The sequence below is a fragment of the Brachypodium distachyon genome, chromosome 1, assembly GCF_000005505.3.
Source record: "Brachypodium distachyon strain Bd21 chromosome 1, Brachypodium_distachyon_v3.0, whole genome shotgun sequence".
In the NCBI taxonomy this organism is placed as follows: Eukaryota; Viridiplantae; Streptophyta; class Magnoliopsida; order Poales; family Poaceae; genus Brachypodium; species Brachypodium distachyon.
The window spans coordinates 62,570,556-62,586,983 of record NC_016131.3 but is presented as its reverse complement, the minus strand read 5'-3'; the positions used below and the strand labels follow the sequence as shown (position 1 = coordinate 62,586,983).

The following is a 16,428-nucleotide window of genomic DNA, read 5'->3' as shown; positions in this document are numbered from 1 at the left end:
CTAGTCATGGATTAGCATATTTTCCAAGATTACCTTGTGTCCTTGTTTTTCATCTTGTAACTAATGGTTTCTTTTCCTTTCAATGCTGACAATAAAACATGGCTTCAGCTGTTCTCCCTCCTATCTTGTACCAATGCTGACAATGAAAACAGTGCCGGCCGTCCTCGCCCTCCTCCACCTTGCACGCCACCGCCGTCGTCGCCCTCCATTCTGTACGGATCGGAATATTGGGCCCTGAATTTATCAATAAGAGCGAGTGGGATGTGATCTAAACAATCTCAGGCAATCAGGCAACTAAATCCATCGTTCCAAATTCACCCACGTGATTAATTTAGAAAGCCTGAAATAGTTATTTAGAAATCAACAAATAATTGTTTTCGTTAATTTAGAATTATTCTGATAGTTTAAATACTCTTTCCTACATATAAATTTGTATGAATTGGTTGGCACAATTACTTGGCTACGAAAAAGGGGCGCACGAAGCAGATGTCGATGTCGGCAAGTAACGATATTACTGCATCACTTCGCGTTTCAATCGCTACTTCAGTCCAGATCCGAGCACGTACCCTTCGCGCGACCAACACGCGGTCACTGAAACATTCGCAAACGTACACCTGAACTTAAAAGCACTTTACACACATATACACGGTACAACAAAAATATACTAGTAATCACTCCGATCATATTAAGTTAATGTGTCGTTAATTTAGTACGTACAAAATTATACTATGATTGGTTCCAAAACCGCGAAACTTATTTTGAATCCGAGAAAGAATGTAGTATGTTACATATTTCAGCTCGGCCGCAATCGCAAGCTAGCTTACCTGCATTCTTTCTTTTTTGAATATGTGAAATGCAACTTCCTTCTGTCAAGTCCAGTGGCTTACTTACATGGAGTGTTTTTTTTTTTCAAAAAGGACGATATCTTTGCAACCTACCGGCGATAATAGCTTTGCGAGTGAAAATTAATCAGCACATTTATAAAAGTGAAAAATCCTACGGAGTAACAGAAGGGATAACTTGTTTCTGAGAGGATCAGAAGGGAAAAGAAAAAGAAGGGATAACTAAACGGGCTGAGATTTCAAATGGGCCTAACAATAGGCCCAGGGCATACCCCAAGTCCAGGGACAGAAAGCACGCAGTCACGCTAGAGTTCGTCCCCGAAAGTCAAATGTCGCGTGCGGCCACTAGATTATTCCTGACGCCGTCGCTCCTCCCAATTCCACTCCCCAAGTGGCTGCAGCGGAGGCGGCGGGCCAGCATCTGCACGACCAGGAGGTCCTTCGCGATGGCGGCTTCGGGGTTCGGAGACGGTGAGGCGTTCCGGCTGTCGGCGGCGGCGGGGGCCGGCGTGCTGAAGCTGCACAAGGGTGACATCACCCTCTGGTCCGTCGACGGCGCCACAGACGCCATCGTACGTTCCACTCCTCCCATGATCCAGTGCCCCCCTGCCCCCTTCACGCCACTACTTTTGTATGCAGGCATGTTTCGATTAGTGAGATGAGTGGTGTAGATGTGTACTTCACCATCGCCAGGCAATGATTCCGGCGTGGGATATGCCTGCTTGCGAGACCTGGTCTCTAAGTTGCAGAGACGAACATCAGATGCGTTGTTCGTTAGGTTGGACATTTGTAGGAAGAAAACCTGTTTCGGCTAGGTCTGGTTTGGTGAGCAGGATCTTCTTAGTTGTGCTTGTCTTCAGTTTTATCATCCGCGTCAGTAGCTTCTGCCATTAGAGGATTCACCGTTTCTTCGTGCTAGTGAGCTCAGTTTTTGATGGAACAATTCCTAGTAGGTTCTAATGTGCTTCTTGGTAAATGCTATAAAAAGCATGCTCATACACGGTTTAGACCGGCTCTGGCCGGCTCCTTAACCCTGCCCGTAGGGAATGGTTTTGGCCAGTTGCCTGGTTTACAAGAGGTTTTAATGAGCTGGTGCGGGTTTGTTTACACGCTTGTTTAAACTTGAGTACAGAACCAGAATGGCATGACTTCAGAGAAAACAAATACCACACAGCCTATCTGCAATGCATGTATGCATTTCCACTCAGCATTTTGCCGGTTTGTTCATCCCACTTTAAGAAGTAAGAAAAGTAAATATGATGAACAACCAAGATAAAATCTGAACGTGCAAGCATATCTTTTTGTTTCTGACTTAAGAAATGCATCAAACATGAAGGCAAAAAAATTGCCGAAGGCGAAAAGAATATACAGACTACCGTAAACTCAAATGGGTCAGCAAGAGAAGGTCGCAATTATACTGAAGCAATTCCAAGTTTTCAGGTAGAAATGACTCATATCGAGCACAGGACCAAACTAAGACAATGACAAGAAATGGGAACATGGGGAAAAAAGGAAAATGCAAAAACTCCCCCAAAAGTTAGGCACAGGCAGGTGGGAAAATTGCAGGGGGTGAGGCAGGGGAAGGTAACAATTATCGAGAACTCAAAGCATATAATCTACTCCCTCCGTCCCAAAGTAAGTGACGTGGACTTGTATAAGAATCTATACAAGTCCACGTCACTTATTTCGGGACGGAGGGAGTACAACAGTTGGAATTCCATTGCAGAGAAGCAAGAATTTGAATGCAGAGCAGTCAAGGATTCCCCATAGCCGCAGCTCCTTCTTCCTGGCTACCAAGGTCAGCAGGAAGCAACAATTAAGGGAGGGAGAGGCATGGAACCTGATGCCATGGGCAGGGAGGCAGTCCAGTTAATCCGCACCCTTGCCACAACCGGCACCTTCCATCCTCGTGCGGCACTTCAGGCATGCCCTCATGCTGAGGCGCCGCAGCCACAACCTGACAGATGATGGGTATTAGGGACTTAAACAGGTTTTGCATTTTCGCTGGTTCTAACTGTGTGGCCTGACCCAGTTCTCATCCTCGCTGGTTGAACCCGGAAAACTGATAACCCGCATTAAATCGCCCTGGTTCCGTGCGGGCCGGCCTGACGGTTTTGGCAGTTTGAAACCAAACTGTGTAAAGGCCTATTGCTTCATACTAACTTGGTGCATGGATTATGGTCTGTAATGCATTTCCTTGCTAAAATAGCTTCTGAAGTAATGAGTAGAGAACACTGTAGGTCTATTTTTCTCAATCTGTTGGATTGGACCATCACCCCTTAAAGCGTAGCTCAAAGAGTCCAGATCAAGTTCCCCTGTGGCTATGAGCTTGTCTGGATGGAATACAAATGGAGTTCGGCCTCCAAAGCCAAAATAAACCGTCAGGAAATTTCTGGACCCGAAAACATGTAAACAACAAGACATAAGCTGATCAAATATGGTATCATGAGCCCATATTTTAACCTTGAACTTAAGCGTTTTCAAGTGTGTATGCTATGATCTATTATGAGGGCTAGTTAATATTGGATTTTCTGTTACTTTGATGCATGTTCTGACATTTATGTAGTTTTGATTATGCTGATTTGTATTTTAGCCTCTTGTTTTACTTTTTGGAAATATATTTCTCAACGTTCTTAAAGCAATAATTTTTGCACTCAATAATGATGTAGATAATAAATTAATAATCTCTTTATTCGGAAGTGAAAAATATAAGCAGGATTTATTTTGGTAGGTTAATGCTGCTAATGAACGAATGCTAGGAGGTGGAGGTGTTGATGGAGGTACTTGCATCTTTTGTGAACTGCCATAATTTAGTAATCATTGGTGGACTATCTCATACTAACATGAAATCCTTATGTCAGCTATACATCGAGCTGCTGGACCACAACTTGTTGAAGCATGCCGTAAAGTTCCAGAGGTAGAACCTGGAGTTCGTTGCCCGACTGGAGAAGCTAGAATTACTCCGTAAGTACTTCAATCCATTTTAATACCATCAGAATGCTCTCTTCTTAACACTTCATATCCTTTTGCCTGTATATTAATTGTGAACAGAGCTTTCAAGCTTCCCGTTTCCAGTGTGATACACACAGTTGGACCCATATATGATATGGACAGACAGCCTGAGGTGTCTTTAAAGAATGCTTACGCGTAAGTCCCCCTTTTAAATTCTTATATTATTAGAAAAGACTGTTCTAGCTGCTGAATCAGGGAAACTACCCTTATCTGCATTTCTAATTTGCAGAAATAGCTTGAAGCTTGCTAAAGAGAATGGCATTCAGTACATTGCCTTCCCTGCTATATCATGTGGTGTTTTTCGGTATATACCTTGTGCCAGCTTCATTCATGCTTCTTTATGTGCAATATATTCTTTGGACTATCTAATTTGTTAAGTTTAACATGCTCTGGTCATGCAGTTACCCTCTAGAGGAAGCATCAAAAATAGCTGTTTCAACTGCTCAACAATTTTCTGGGGATATTAAAGAGGTTAGAAGCAGCTCTGCCTTTAAATCATTAAGTGTATAGTACTGTACTGCAATGTTGCTGTGGTATTAGTAGTCAAATGCTATTTTTACATCAATAGATAGGATTAATATACCCCATAAATAAATTGTTCACCTATATGAAAAGTAATTAGCCTTTGCTGTATGATACCTCTCAAAAAGAAAAAAGAGGAAAGAGACTCATGATACTTGCAAAGCATAGGGATGATTTGTTTTATTTGGGCACCATTGGTTAGACCAGTTTGGAAACATGAAAGTTGATCTCATTTTTTTTCCTGTTTCTGTGTTGTCATCAACCTGATTAAACATGTAATCACTCGGTAACTGGAATGTATTATATTTGCAGGTGCACTTTGTTCTGTTTTCAGATGAGCTCTACAATGTTTGGCGTCAGGCTGCCCAGGAGATGCTGACGCAATTTGAGAAATGAATAGCCGATAGAGTTCCCTGATGTAGGGTAGTATGTTCTTGTCAGCCGGCTAGTGTAGTTGGTTCATTATGATAGAATGTATGGTACTACTATTTTTATGCTTTTGTCTGAAAGAGAGTTGGATGGATATGTTGGATCAGTGTCTGCCCTGTGCTACATTTTCTTATGAATAAACGTACCGAAGCCAAAATGTTGTTACATAAGATGCCTGAGAGGTGTTATAATATTACAGCACGTTTTTCGCTCCTAAGTAACAACTCGAGCGAAACTCATTCAATTCTCGGCTGCGTTTTTTAGTTCCTGACGATCAAATTTGGGATTCAGTTAGGGAGGGCACATCAGTTGGTATAGTCACATGGATTTTACTTGAGTCATTTGGTTGTATACTGTCTCGGTTCACTCATAACTTGAAGTTTTTTTTAAAAAAAAGGCACTCATAACTTAAGTAGTGCGTATTTCAGTAAACACGACAGATGTATATGCGGTTCTCAGTAGATCCTAAAAGCGACCATAAGGTCCTACTTCAATTGCAAATCCTCCCGATTAAAAATGGCTACCGGGCAAACAAAAGCAGAGAATACAACAGTTTCAGCAGCATCTGTTGCAATTTTAAATACCAATGAAGATACGATAAATTCAAGATAAATGAGTTTATATTGCTAAGTTAACAGAGGAACACAGCATCGGCAAATGCCTGAGTACATCTTTGAATCATGATCCACTAATTTACATCGCTGAACATTCTAATAACTAGAGAGAGAGACGAGGCTTCTCAGATCTCAGCATTGGGCATCAACACTCCAGCAAATCAGCAGAGTCAGAAATTCAGACCCTTGAGCTTCAGTGCCTTACGTCAGCACTACGGCGACCTGTGATCTGCTGCTTCCACCGCACCTTGTCTTGAAACCACGGTCCGGGTACCTCTGATCATCGCACCCCATCGTCCTCTTCCTGCCGTGACGCTCGCCGTGGTAGCCATACGAGGCTTCCATGCTGCCCACGGTGCCGACATGGTGCGGACCCATCGGCATCGGGTAACCGCCGCCGTAAGCGTATGGCATGCCGCCGTAGTACATGGAAGGATCAGCCGGCCACGGCGTGCCGCCAGCACCGAAGAAGGGATCGTAAGACGCCGGCGCAATTGGGGCACTGTAGTCGTAGTGATGATCGGCGAGCATGTTGGCGATGGTGGTGCGCAGCGCCGGGTTGGGGATGAGATCGTCGGCGCGCGCATGCGCCCCGCACGCGCACTTGGAGTTGCCCACGATCTGGGCTCGGATGCACCTGTCGCAGAAGCTGCTGAAGCAGCACTTGCTCGTCATCACCGCGTCGGCCATCACCTTCTTGCAAATCCTGCAGTGGAGATCCTCCGGGATGCCGTCGTCGTCGTCGGGACTCCCGGCCACTGGAGGAGTAACCGTCTACCTTCCGAGGTCGAACCTTGGGTCGCCGTTGGTGGGGCAGTGCTGGATGAAGTGCCCAGGCACGCGGCATCTGCGGCACACGTACCCGGCCGGCGGCATCTGCGGCACACGCGGCATCTTGCAACGCTATGGGGCGCTGAGTCGTTGCCGCTGCCACGATCAGGGTCTCGGCTGGGCTCCCCGCGACGCGGCGAACCACGACGGTGGAGTTGCGCAGGACCAAGGCGCTGTTGTCTGCGGGTTGGAGATCGCGATGCCTTACCTGGGACCCCGCCCGCGTGTCCGTCCGTGGCCGTGGCGGCTCGTCCCCAGGATTAGGCGCTTCAGCTCGCCGACGGAAATGGAAGGCGCGGCCACTGGCACGGAGAAGGTGTCCACGCCGCTCCTGTACGTACCGGCAGTACACCGCCATCGTCCTCGATCCCTCGACATTGGTACGGCCTCTGAACTTGCGTCGGGCTCGCCGGCCGGAGAATAGGTCGGGTTTCTCTGGGATTACGTAGGATGGCCGGGCGGCGAGATGAAAGAAGAATTGTGTTCCAGTCGATCCGGGGTTGATGCCCTTATAACGACCCGGGAACTGCGAATCCGACAAGGGCTCGAAACTCTCGTGACGCGCTTCTCGACGACTTCTCGTCCGAGTACGAATCCGACCACGATCGTGTTTTTCCCTTCCTTCCTTATTTCTGGCTATTCTTATTTATTTCTGATCCGAATTCGCGATATATAATATATACGCTCGTGAATCTGTTCCGGAACGAAAAAAATTGGGCACGCCTTTCTTCTGTTCCGGATTCAAGAAATTAATTCGCGATGCAGGATTGATTTGTCTTATACTGATCTGCAGCTTCTATGGTCCTGGCCTTTGTCAGTTCGTTTTGTGCTGTTGCTGATTCATGCATACAATTTCTTGTGAGCTAGTAGATGTATGCAATTTCTTGTGAAATTCACATTTTGTTTGCGTCATATTGTCAAAGTTAGACCTCGAAATATGTGGGGCCGTTATATTTTGAAATGGAGGGAGTAGTTAGCATGCATGGCTCCATGCTTACATGTTCTAGGGAGTACTATTTGTTCTGTATTGAGGAATTGATTAATTCAGCCGCTAACAACTCATTAGACAGTGTATCCGGTGATAACTATGGTGAAAACTTCATAAAAACCATTGTAAAAAGTTTAACAAATTGATACTTTTTTCATATTTTAAGTGGCTTTTATATGTGTAAATTTCAATTCCAAACTCATTTGCGTTTAGTAAAAGGAGAAAACAAATTCAGCATGAATATTGGTTCTTCATTCTTCGGCACTATTCATTTGTATATTTCTCTTTTCAATTCTTTTCAGAAATAATTTAGTTTCGACTTGAATTTTTGCAGTTTGTCAAACATCACACCTAGTGAATTTTTGAACAAAATTTTGGAAACTTCTAAACATGACTGATTTTTATGGTGTTTGCACAATTTACACTGTAAGGGTGATTTTCACCTGATATTTGTATTACATTTGCAGGTGCATTTAATATTTCGACACTTAATATGGGACGGAGTGAGTATTACATTTGCAGGTGCACTTTGTTCTGTTTTCAGATGAGCACTACAATGTTTGGCCTCAGGCTGCCCAGGAGATGGTGACGCAATTTGAGTATTCATGCTAACATTTACAGGATTTTTTTAGAATATTACAGCACGTTTGTTGCTTCTGGTAGCTATTATTGTATATCCAAACCCTTATCAGTAAGTTGCTAGTACACAAACTTAGACGGGTATAAACAGCAGCCAGGAAACAGGTCCATATGGCCAACGTAACAACTCATTCAGTTCTCTGCTGCGTGGCAACTGCCATCTACTCCAAACTTTAAGAACATGCAGCTCACTTTGTTGCAAAAACCAACTCAAGAGTCAAATGTTAACTCTTTGGGTGAGGTGCTCCAGTTTAATGCATATCGTTTTGTTTTCGAACATATTGATCTTGGTCGGCAGTACATTGAAGTGGTACCTGCAAGCTACAGCAAGTTTCGGTTTCCACTGACCTAAACTACTATTTTCATGCAACCTATGACGTAGAAATACAACAACAAAACACACTCAACGCTGTAATGGGGAAAACATGACAGCGTCAAATTTTCGAGACAGATCACTCGTCCTTATCTCTGATAAAGCTTCTCGGCAGTCTGCTTATAACATTTTCATCAACTATCTTGTAATGCCTTGAGATATTTCGGTGGAGCATTCCTGCATACATATCCACGTTCTCCTGGTGTCTATGGTACAGTACAGGTACTGTCACCAAAGCAATGGTTCCTGTCATCAGGAATTGAAAAATTAGCAGCAAACTCAACACCACAGAAGAGATAAACCATACACAGACAGATACATGATTCTGCATCCTCCTTGGTCCTATCAATCCCTGAATGTCTAGGGGTCTGTGAAAATTCAAAATGTGATGTGTGCATATAACATACCTATATAAGCAAGAGTTATAGAAGAGTAGAAATTGCCAATGACAGATAGCAGCCAGAGGATAGACACAACCTGTCAAGAATTTCCCTGTCAGCAATTTCTCATGTAATCAACAAAGAGAAACATTGGCATGGTAGCTAACCTGGAAAAAGAGCCGGAAGTCCTTGCCAAGAGTAATGTCATGTGCAACCATCAGCATGCTGTTGACTTTAACACGGAATGATGCTGCAGCATTGTTAACCATCTCCTCTGATAGAACTAACTCAGGTAGTGGCCTAGGTTGCCTAAGATAATTAACCCATATGAAATACATATTGAACTTCTATGGAAATACGTAAGAACATGAAAGCAAGGATGGTTGCTTACTTATTTAGCAACCCAGATATTTTCACCCATATGAACTGTACAACTATCAAAATCAGCAGTACATCACAACAGATCGTCAAGAATGACAGTTCTGACTTCTCGAATAACCACCATGCCATCGTAGCACCAAATATAAGACCAACTGTAGCACGTCTACACTTCCATAAGATGATATCGGCAGCTGAAAGAGAGGAACAACATGTCACACACAGGCATGAACATGAGAAACAGAAGGCAGCCAATTGTGCCTTGAAACATAAAAATGAAAAGAAAAGCATAGCATCGGTAAATTTCAAATGGAGATCAAGTTATACTCATATAATATCAATATTATCCTTAGCAATGCAGAAGAAAAATATTAAAAACAGTATCTCCTGACTCAAGCCCGTGAAATAAGTGTATTATCTGAGACAAGTGTACCAGTGATTTAGCTATCACTTTGCAGTATGAAAGGTTAGTGGCTGGCCTCTCGCTTTAGTATATGATAGTAAAAACACGTTGCAAGAAATGATTTAAAATGACAACAGTTTAACACATAGGTTATCATTTCAACATCTACAGGTGGCCTCCATGACATTTTTGATTGAGTTGTATTGTAATCCCAAGTATTTCAAGTGTGAGTGAGTTGATAAACACCAGCTGGAATTCAACACAAAATTTTATCACATTATCTTATGCTTTCTGAAACCATAGTAAACAGTCTGAACTAGACACACCCTACCGCATTCATGAACGCTTCTTTCAGTACCCTACAAAACAAAAGCCCAAAGGTCAACCACCTTTTCGCTGCCACTACATCCGCAAATACTACAATCACCGCATCATTACCTAATCGAGGGAAACATCGCAACACGTGACAACCTTTCGTATCAGCTTCTCGGCATGAAATTTGCGTATGTATTGTAATCACACGGCTATAACAGCAGTCAGCAGGTCACGCTGAACTTAGCAAAATACGGAATCCTGAAAGTTGGGGGTAGAAGAGTAGCAATACCTTTCCCGCTGCCGACGATCTGGTGCACAGAGGGCCGGTAGCCGCCGCCGGCGGAGCTGCCGGGGTCGGCGGATCCATCGATCCGGGCCTCCGCACCGCTGGCGCCGGACTCCATGGCGAGCCCTTGCTTCGCGGCGGGATCAGAGAGGAGGCGAAGCGCTTTGGGGGAGAATATACCGGAGACTGGGGGAGAACAGAGGAAAGTGGGAGGAAGACGGGGAGGCCGTTTCTTCTTCCTTCCACGGGGCGGCGGCGGTAGGACCAGAGCCCAGAGGTCGGCACAAAGCGCGGCTGCCTATTCCAATTTCCGTCAATCCATTATTTCCGTTTTCTTAATCTTGTCACTCCATTTGTTTACTGTTGGCCTTTGTACGACCGGTGGATAGTTAGCGGGGATCTGCTGTCGTTCCGGCGAAAACTCAGAAAGGATAAAAATGATAATCTGCATCAGAGTATACATACTGATCTGCATCAGAGTATACACACGGGGTGAAGCTTCCAAACATTCAATAAACCATATACTAGTAAATTATTGTAAACCTTATTTCTGTCGGCCACAAATCCTACATAAAAGTAGCAAGTCTAATTGGACAAATGATCATTAGTCTGGAACCAACGTTAGAAAGTCTGCCGGGTGCCTTCTTGCAGGTGAGGAATCCTGTAAAATTTGCATGTAGGTTCGACTATTGTCTTCCAAAGATTCTTCATAGCAAAATGAGCCATAGAGTCATGGAATTGAACATATATCAGTAGTTAAATCCCACTAAGTAATCTCACGTGATAAATCAGGGACGTTCGGGCATAATTCTCACCTGAATTGCATCAAACTCTCAAATAAAGCAAAATCATGATTGCCCATTAGCAATAGGAACCGCAAGTAACTCTCGTTGGTATGATCAACCCTTTATAAAGGTCGGTCCTCGAACTCTACATGTCAACGACTAAGTCAACCAAAATCTTTCATGATGAAAGCACCAACGAGGATTAAGCCACACCAAATAAGACGGAGTCAATGAGTCAACAAGTCAAACTTTTCATCAAAGGTGCAAAAATATATATCTAGAAAGAACCATAAGCGGCAAGGTGCAGAATATCAAAGGTGGAGGGATAAGTGTGACTTCTCCCACAATGGACCATACACACCCCTTTCTCTCTACTAGTCTGTCATAAAGTGGTGTTTGTCATGGATAGTAAGTCTAGAAATGTCCATCAAGGAAGAGTGTAACCATTCCATTCCCACATGAATACACTAGAGGGGAGGGGTCTATATATAGAACCCTCAAGACACCGTCTGGGAACCTATAGTGTGAATTTGTGAACTTACAGCCAAAACAAACAGTAAAGTGTCCGGAACCATCACGGTTGTGTTGGGAAGTTGGGGATGACAACATTTGTCGCACCTCCTAACATAGGATTTGACCGCGCTCCACCAAGCTGCCAAATATATTTTAGGAACATCGGTGTGCCGATGCAACTTTGTTAGTGTATGACAACCTACTCAAATAAGTGTGGTGTGCATCTAAAGATGCGCGCAACCCAATTTAATACAACGTCTGCAAGTTCAAGGGTTCCAACGGAAAAGAAAGAGGAAACAATGGGCAGTAGTCACTCTTTCAATCAAAGATAGAAAAATTCATTGCTAAACCATAACGGGTCATGTATTTCCTAAGGAAATCTCTAAGGACCCCCTCTACATTTTCTCCATTTGTCCATTTGGGGGTCATGGACAAAATTTCAATCAAATGAGGATCCCAATTTCTTTCTCAAATTTAAGGAGGGACTAGGGATATCCACTTGTCTGATTAGCGCACATGTCACAGATCCGCGAGTATGACAAATGGGGACATCCATTGGACATCATGGTATTTTTTCCACCTCCATTTGTCAAAAACACCATCCAAATGGACAAATGGCGCGAACAAATGTAGACTCGCCCTTGGAAATGCCATAACAAGTTGCCCCAACTTGGTAATGCCCACAAACATGTGCTTCTGGTGCTTTGATCGCCGCATCATAGTTTTTTTTGTAAAAGGGGAATTTATTGATTTAACAACATAGTACATATGAAACCTTGAACTTGTCCGGGCTTGAAATGTTACAAATTTGCCTTAGTGGGCAGCCGGACAACCTGTGAGAACTATTGATACAAGAGACCCTGGGATGGCTGCAATTGTTTCTTCTAGCTTTCCTGGCAAGGTCATGAGCTAAAGTATTATTGTCTCTAGGAGTGAACACAACCTTAGTATAAAGTCTTGAGGGAGTATCAGTGATCTGAATGAGCCAGCTTCTTATGCTCCAGTGACCTGGGAAGTTCTCGACATCAAAACGTTGACAAGCCAAAGCCGGACTTTGGTTGTCAGTAATTTGCTTTGTTTCCTGTTGGTTGAGATGAGATAGAATTTCAGCTGCTGATAGGGCACCAAGAGCTTCTGCTTGAAGAGGAGAAGAGACAGGACAAGAGATTGCTTGAATTTGCGCCTTCCATTTGAGTTCAGGATTTAGAGAGTCAATAAAGATTCCGATTCCTGCACGTGTGAAAGATCGGTATGGTCGGCTAGAGGGGAGGGGGTGAATAGGCGACTAACAAATTTTAATCTTTTTCTTTTCTAGAAAGATACAAACACTTAACCTAGGGTTTACTAAATTCTTTAAAGGTAATGCAACCCTAGGATGAAGTGCAATAGCTGAAGCAATAGCCGAAGCAACTAGATAACAAGAATGTAAAGGGTAAGAATGGATACCAAACGAGAGACGAAGATTTCACCGGAGTTCCACCGATTGGGGTAGGTGTACGTCTCCGTTTGGAGGAGTGCGCTACCACAAAGGTAGAGACGCCACAAAGGCTCACTCTATTCTCCTCTCACGGCACCACAAAGGTGAGTGAGCTCCACTAATGGCTTCCTTGAAGGCGAAGACCGAACATTTACAAACTTGACCGGGGCTAGCTCCACAACTCAATTGTAGGCTCCCAATCCAATTCTCAAGCTTCACAATCCCCAAGGGAAGAGCTCAAGGCAACCACTTCGTCTAGGGCTCCCAAATGTCCAAGAGAAATGAAATCCACAAGAGAAACAAGAGGAATCAACTTTGTGACTTGGTGAAACTCTAGATTTAGGTCTTCTCCTCCAATCCTCAAAGAATCAACAAGGGGGAAGCTTTATGGAGGGAGATCTAGTAGAATGAAGCTTAGGGAGTTCTTGGGAGAGAGGGGGCTGTTCTTTGCTTCGTGCTCGGGCAGGAAACCCGTTGGGGACGAAGGGGTATATATTTGGACTCCCCAAAATCTAACCGTTATGCACTGCGAGTTCCAGGGGCGGAACTTTGGCTGGTCACCGGAAGTTTCGGGTGACCAGAAGTTCCGTCCCTGTTTCGATTCAACTTCCGAAAATCCACAATGGATTCCAGTAGCGTTGCGGACCTGGTCCGGAGGTTGGGCGGAAGTTCCGGGGTACCATAACCCCACCGGAACTTCCGGACCTGGGCAGGCAAATGCACACCAGTTAGGCTCTAGAGTTGGTTCTCTCTCATTTTTTGGTAGGCTTTATGTGGGTGCAAGATGTTTGTTTGTGTACGTGAAAAGCGATTCACCCGTTACCTTCCCATGTGGACTCCCTCTTAATAGTATGGAGTTCCTACGACTCAATAACCGAAAAAGCCGCTAAAACTCCAGTACTCTTCGTTTTCCAACTTGAGGGCATCGAATCGTTTTGCACCATTTGATATCAAATCTAAAATACTTAACGCACGATTAGTCCACAACACACGTTGTCATCACCACCAAAATTAACTAGGAGAGAAATGCCCTTTCAACGTGCTCGTCCGTACGTCTTCACTTTTTGGATCCTTCTATGCAGCATTAGAGTAGATGTTGAATCTCCCTGTAAGTGTGTGATCTGGGAAGTAGGAATAGGAGGGAATTCTTCTTGATCTCCTTTGTGTGGGTCTTCTCCTGGGTTGGAATTAGCACCTGTTCCCTGTTCAAGTTTGGTACCTGCCAAAAGACTTTTGGCATTCGAAGATATTTGAAAGGGAGAGGAGAATTTTCTGTTGAAGACCTAGTTGTTCCTGGATTTCCAAATGCACCAAAGGAAAGTAAAAATATTTTGTATAGAAGCCTGAGGATGACTAGATTGAGAGATGGCAGCAATAATGTTGAAAATAGAATGATGTAGTTGCACATAAACTTCAATTCTAATGAACGAAGGATTTGCAAACCAAGCTGCTTTTGCGAAGGGAAAGAGGAGATAAATGAATTTCATCTTCTAAACCACCGCATCTGATGCATGTTTTAGAGATATGTTTGGAAATTTTACTTGCACTTTTACCTGTGGGTAAAGCTTTCTTAAGAAGCTTCCAAGCAAAGGTCTAAATCCTTAGGAGCAAAATTTTGTTTTTTCCATATTTGCATGAGCACAGAGGAGTCATGTGAAGAGATAGGAGAGGGAGAGTTGCAAATTCTGAACACAAAATCTGTAAGCTTGTTTGGTAGTACAAATCCCTGAAGCATTATGTTTCAACAAAGAATGTCATCTCCTTCTCCCGGAAGAACATGTGTATCATTGATGACTTCTGCAGCAGGACTCTCAAAAAGCTGAAGATTAGGTTAGTATTCCAAGTTTTGGAGTTAGGTAGCCAAAGATCTTTAACAAACCCCGGATAGATAAAAGGATGATTTTGAATCTTAAGATAATCTTGAATATTTTCCCAAAGGGAACCAAGGAGTGCTCCAGATTGAGATTTCTCCTTGCCTGATTTGGTAGAAGCAATAAGAAGAGTTGAGAATATGTCTAATTTTGGAAATGCAAGCCCGGAAGGCAGATTTGGGACTATTAGAGTTAGGATTCCAAAAGGAAGAGTCAGGAAAATATTCAGCTTTAAGAATTTTGGTCATGTAACTATTGGGGTCATTTGCAATTCTCCGGGTAGAGGGGACCAAAAGGCTCTTATTCAGGGCAAAGATATTCTAACACAAAGCCCACCTAATTTTTTGGGTCTGCAAATATCATTCCAGGCTTTGAGATATAAAGATTTAGCTTGGTCTTCCTCTTTAACACCAGTCCACTAGAAGTTCCTAATGATCGCAGAAAGTTTAGCTAAGAACTTCTTGGGGAAAAAAATATTGGATATGTAATAAGAGTAAGAGAACACGGAATTTCATAAGAGTAAGTCTACCTGCATGGGAGAGCTTATTAGCTTCGTAATCATTGAGCTTGGAAGTGAACAAGACCATACAGATCCCATGTAAGGACATAATCAGATGGTATTTTTTTTCATCCATCCCATCCCAAATCCATTTGCCCCGTGTGCTCCCTGCGACGGCTCGTCAGCAGCCAGTGCTAACGGATAAGCTTAACTATTTTCTGCTTTTGCCTGCTCACAACCTAAACAACAAAGCCGAGGAAATGCCAAGGTTCGTCCTTTGTCTTCGCCAGCACATACCCATGCCCGCCTTCCCATTTTCGCTATCGGTAGCTTCTGGTCATACGCCGGCCGTCCTCCTCCTGACCAACTCTTGGGGACACGTGACATGCGAGCATGGCGGCAAAAGCGTTGTGGAGAGGTTGTCATAATGTCGTTGGAGACTCGAAGATGAGTTTGTAGTAGATGGAGAAGAGCTAGGCTGCACGAGATGAACTATTGATTTTTTTTACCTTGGTTTGTGAGACAACAGCCGCTGGACGGATTAGTTTGGAGCAGGACGATGGACGGTGGAGATTCTCTGATGTATAGGCAGCTACGCGAAGCCTAAGCACCGACACAGCAGACAGTGGCCGGCCGGAGTCTCTTGCCGAAACCCTTAGGGTATCTGCAACGTCTAACTCTTAACTGACTCTTATTTAAAATTTGCATGTGTTAAGGAAAAAGAAATTGGAGAGAGAAACGCTCAAAAAAAATTAGAGAGAGAAGAGAACCGACTCTTCATGAAGACTAAGAGTCAGCTAAGAGTTACTCTCTCCGATTCTAAATTGTTGTCAAAATATTACATGTATCTAGACACGTTTAAGAGTAGATACATCCATATTTGGACAAATTTAAGTCAAGAATGTAGAATCAGAGGGAGTAGCTAAGAGTCGACCTTTTAACCATTGTGCAACATCGCATTTAATGCTAACTAATCATATAGAGCCGGTAAGCCATTGCACGTGCTATTTTACCATTGACTCTAAATTACGTGAAGAGTCGGCAGTGACTCTACCATCATGGATGCCCTTAGCATGATTAATCCTAAACTTACCTTCAATCAAATTGCTCTTACCAAAATCACAATATAAATTGAAGTGGAAATGTCCAAAGTAGCCAGTAGCCACTCAAATCTAACTCGATACTACTTCCTCATTGCGCTAGTAAAACGTACTGTACGTCTGTACCGTACAAGTCACTAACGTGAACAAAAATATTCAACTTGGATTTAA

At 43.5% G+C, this 16,428-nt stretch overlaps 2 protein-coding genes and 1 pseudogene across 3 annotated transcripts; 1 reads left to right on the top strand and 2 right to left on the bottom strand.

Annotated features, from left to right (window-relative positions):
- The first annotated feature begins 1,147 nt into the window (after positions 1 to 1,147).
- On the top strand, positions 1,148 to 5,013 carry LOC100824222 (macro domain-containing protein VPA0103). 2 transcript variants are annotated; one of them, XR_002962526.1, is made up of 7 exons: positions 1,148 to 1,414; positions 3,574 to 3,622; positions 3,704 to 3,806; positions 3,894 to 3,989; positions 4,084 to 4,158; positions 4,233 to 4,325; positions 4,689 to 4,771. XR_002962526.1 is itself a non-coding variant. In XM_003557914.4 (7 exons), exons 1-7 carry the CDS (start codon positions 1,172 to 1,174, stop codon positions 4,770 to 4,772), a joined length of 720 nt encoding a protein of 239 aa, XP_003557962.1. In that variant the 5' UTR covers positions 1,151 to 1,171; the 3' UTR covers positions 4,773 to 5,013. The 2 variants fall into 2 exon arrangements, 1 of the variants encoding a protein (XP_003557962.1); XM_003557914.4 differs by having other exon boundaries at positions 1,151 to 1,414; positions 4,256 to 4,325; positions 4,689 to 5,013.
- Positions 5,014 to 5,435: 422 nt separating this feature from the next.
- On the bottom strand, positions 5,436 to 6,809 carry LOC104582371 (annotated as a pseudogene).
- A 1,240-nt stretch (positions 6,810 to 8,049) lies between these two features.
- Positions 8,050 to 10,340, bottom strand: LOC100838442 (reticulon-like protein B16). Its single transcript, XM_010230351.3, has 5 exons — positions 10,016 to 10,340; positions 9,022 to 9,202; positions 8,798 to 8,939; positions 8,658 to 8,727; positions 8,050 to 8,496 (listed from the first exon to the last, which is right to left on the bottom strand). Exons 1-5 carry the CDS (start codon positions 10,128 to 10,130, stop codon positions 8,330 to 8,332), a joined length of 675 nt encoding a protein of 224 aa, XP_010228653.1. The 5' UTR covers positions 10,131 to 10,340; the 3' UTR covers positions 8,050 to 8,329.
- Positions 10,341 to 16,428: the final 6,088 nt, after the last annotated feature.

Coding starts and splice junctions, on each gene's coding strand:
- LOC100824222 (XM_003557914.4), top strand. CDS start 1,172: ATGTCGCGTGCGGCCACTAGATTATTCCTGACGCCGTCGCTCCTCCCA. Junction 1,415..3,573: donor ACGGCGCCACAGACGCCATC/GTACGTTCCACT, acceptor TTATTTTGGTAG/GTTAATGCTGCTAATGAACG. Junction 3,990..4,083: donor TCTTTAAAGAATGCTTACGC/GTAAGTCCCCCT, acceptor TCTAATTTGCAG/AAATAGCTTGAAGCTTGCTA.
- LOC100838442 (XM_010230351.3), bottom strand. CDS start 10,130: ATGGAGTCCGGCGCCAGCGGTGCGGAGGCCCGGATCGATGGATCCGCC. Junction 9,203..10,015: donor GATCGTCGGCAGCGGGAAAG/GTATTGCTACTC, acceptor CCTCTCTTTCAG/CTGCCGATATCATCTTATGG. Junction 8,728..8,797: donor ACTTCCGGCTCTTTTTCCAG/GTTAGCTACCAT, acceptor AATTCTTGACAG/GTTGTGTCTATCCTCTGGCT.